The sequence below is a fragment of the Coptis chinensis genome, chromosome 4 (genome assembly GCF_015680905.1).
Source record: "Coptis chinensis isolate HL-2020 chromosome 4, ASM1568090v1, whole genome shotgun sequence".
Classification (NCBI taxonomy): Eukaryota; Viridiplantae; Streptophyta; class Magnoliopsida; order Ranunculales; family Ranunculaceae; genus Coptis; species Coptis chinensis.
This window is the reverse complement of record NC_141459.1, coordinates 27,578,663-27,581,552: the sequence shown is the minus strand read 5'-3', so window position 1 is coordinate 27,581,552 and position 2,890 is coordinate 27,578,663. Positions and strand designations below refer to the sequence as shown.

The following is a 2,890-nucleotide window of genomic DNA, read 5'->3' as shown; positions in this document are numbered from 1 at the left end:
AAAAAACGTCTAAAGGAAAACAGTTTTTTATTTATTTATTTGATGTGCTAACCTTCTATGGGACAAAGTGAGTCTGCACTCAAGTAACTCTGTAAATCTCTTGGTAGTGATGAAATAATGTATGAGTTAATTTCATCAACTGTTTCATTCTTAGGGGCTAAGATGCTTCTTTCCTTGAGGTACTTAACCGAGTTATGATTTCTGGCAAAATCTGGATAAATAGTTGACACAATATCTTGGATAGAGTCATCGGATTATGGAATAAGGAGATCTTCTGGAATTTGTATCCATGTTCGTTCAATATCATTCTCCATAGCAATTGCTGGCAAGTTTCCATCTCCAAGATCTAAAACCCACTTGCTAAAGTCTTCTATAGAGCTAACTGTTTTAGGGTCTACTCGGTCATTTTGAAATCTCATGTTTTGAGTCAAATGAAATACTTTACATTCTTCCCAGATTTTGGACCTATCAAATATAGATAAATATGGTAAAAAAAATAAATTGTTCAAAGTTACTGTTTTAATTATTTGATAAAATTGTGTTTTTTGATATATCTAAAAAATCGTACCTATTTATTGAAGCGTCAACAATGTCACCTCTTTTACCCCTTGGAATAACTGGCAAAATTTGTCTGAAGTCACCACCCATTAGAAATGTTTTGCCACCAAAACGTTTGGTTTCTTCATCCATTATGTCTTTTAAAGTTCTATCAACAGCTTCAAAACCGTGCCTATGAGTCATTGGTGCTTCATCCCATAAAATAAGATTGGCTTTCTGTATGAGCTTGGCCAGTGCTTCATGTTTTGAGATGTTGCAAGTTGAATCTTCATTGGTAGGAATTTGAATATTAAACCTTGAATGTGCTGTTCGCCCTCCTGGTAAAAGGAGTGATGCTATTCCTGAAGAAGCAACTGCAAGTACAATTTTACCTTCTGATCTCAACTTTGAAATGATAGTCTTGTACAAATACGTTTTTCCTGTTCCACCGCTGCCATAAACAAAAAATACACCTCCATTTGTGAATATACCGCTTCAGAATCGATTGGAAAACTTCCGCCGCTTTCAAGATTAAGGGCTTCATGCAATTTAACGTATTCATCACGTAATGCACGACAGTTATAGTCAAGTTCTTCTACAATTATTTTATTCCCAGCTGGCATTTGGTCCTTCATATCTGGAAATGGAAAGTCCTTCACAGTTGCCAAAGTTTTTTCCTCTTTTTGAGCATGATATTTTCAATCTCTCACACGAGTGTAATTTTTATTTTCTCTTACGATAAATTCAATGTCCGATTCCCATTGTTTCTTCTATACCGATATAAGATGTCTTCTCCAAGAGCATGATGATGTTTTTCCCATAATTTTTCAGGAAATGATATCTCGCGACTTCAACATTAATGTCACAAACAGTTCACGAACGCTTTAGGGCTTTGAAATACCGGCCTCTTTCGAGCATCATCCCCTCATTTGTCATCATCAAGCAAACCTAGTGCCTGACAGGTAAATTTAATTTAATAATATATATATATACAAAAAAATGTGCTAAATGAAATCAAATAATATACATGCATAATAGGTGTCTCTAATTATGAAAATCTTTTAAATTTTTTGGAGCATTCATTTTATAAGTTACCTGACATGCCGCTTTGAAAGTAGGATAAGTAGTTCCATTTACTGTTCTGATCTCTTCAAAGCTTCTAGGGCCTTTGACAATATTAAGTAATATACGCAAGTAAAATCTTTCTCCTGATGTAGGGTGAGCATAGTAGACACGGCCGATTTTTTTTTTACCACCACCTTTTCTTGGAGTCCACTCTTTACTTTTGGTTTGCCAAACCCATTTAGTTGGAAAATCCATGTAAGTAAGTTATCTGGCAGACGGGTACATGGCATTTGCTTTAAGCCACTCTGTAAACTTTGTCTTTGATATATTCTCGCGCTCTATGACTTCTTCTGGTAGATCTTTATCACTGTAATAGACCATTTGCTCTCCTTCAAGATGGAATGGCAACCTTTCTACGCTTGGGTTTCTGTATTGAATTTCAAAATTCAATAACCTCCAACATGCTTCAAAAGCAGAAAGATAATGACAATCAAGAAAATGTTCAACTTCGTCTACATCTCTAATAGTTTGTTTCCCTGTGCCTAAATCTGTCGCGACATTTTCGACAATAATGGCAGTGGCTCTGTCTTTGCCCTTGTTAATATACTTGAAAAGATATTTGATCGACCTCGCCTTATTACAGTGCTCAACATTTATGTGTGCTTGAAATTTCACACACAAATCGACATTATGTGGTATCACCCACCTATTGTCCAGTTCTTCAGTTTTATCAAAAACTTTAACCGTGACTTTACGACCATTGTTTCTTCTCCTATAAACGGTGAAGTCATTGTGATCAATAGAAGTCTCACTGCAAAAGGCCTTAGGATAGTGTCTAGAGCACTTATTTTCCAACATACATGGCGATCTTGAATTTAAATCTCCACAGGGCCCATGTATCATAAACTGTGTGACTGCTTCATATGCAACTTTATCTTCTGGGTCTGGAAGCTCTGCTGATATTAACTTATTGATCTGAGTAGGGGTCTTTGGCTTGGCACCATTATCCAAGAAAAGCAAGATATGAGCGTGTGGTAAACCCTCTTACGAAACTCTATTGTGTATATTGCTGCATAACAAAAGTTGGAAAGTATTATTTCTCTGGCATAGTCAAAACTTGGAAAAACAAATTGAGTAGAAACTTTGGTTTACAAAAGAATATTATTATTGCTTCGGAATAGATTATATGCGCGTCTATGTTATTTTTTCAGCTTTGAATTCTCTTGTAGAATTTAGAGAGACTATTACTTGGCATGGCTTAGTGATTATTATGCCCCTCAAGATTGAA

At 35.6% G+C, this 2,890-nt stretch overlaps 1 protein-coding gene across 1 annotated transcript; it reads right to left on the bottom strand.

Annotated features, from left to right (window-relative positions):
* Positions 1 to 1,866: 1,866 nt before the first annotated feature.
* LOC147502992 (uncharacterized) lies at positions 1,867 to 2,460 on the bottom strand. Its single transcript, XM_086604676.1, has one exon. The coding sequence runs from the start codon at positions 2,458 to 2,460 to the stop codon at positions 1,867 to 1,869; it is 594 nt and encodes a 197-aa protein (XP_086460802.1).
* Between the last annotated feature and the right edge of the window lie 430 nt (positions 2,461 to 2,890).

What these genes read in the sequence shown, in the direction of transcription:
- LOC147502992 (XM_086604676.1), bottom strand. Translation starts at nt 2,460, where the DNA reads ATGTTGGAAAATAAGTGCTCTAGACACTATCCTAAGGCCTTTTGCAGT.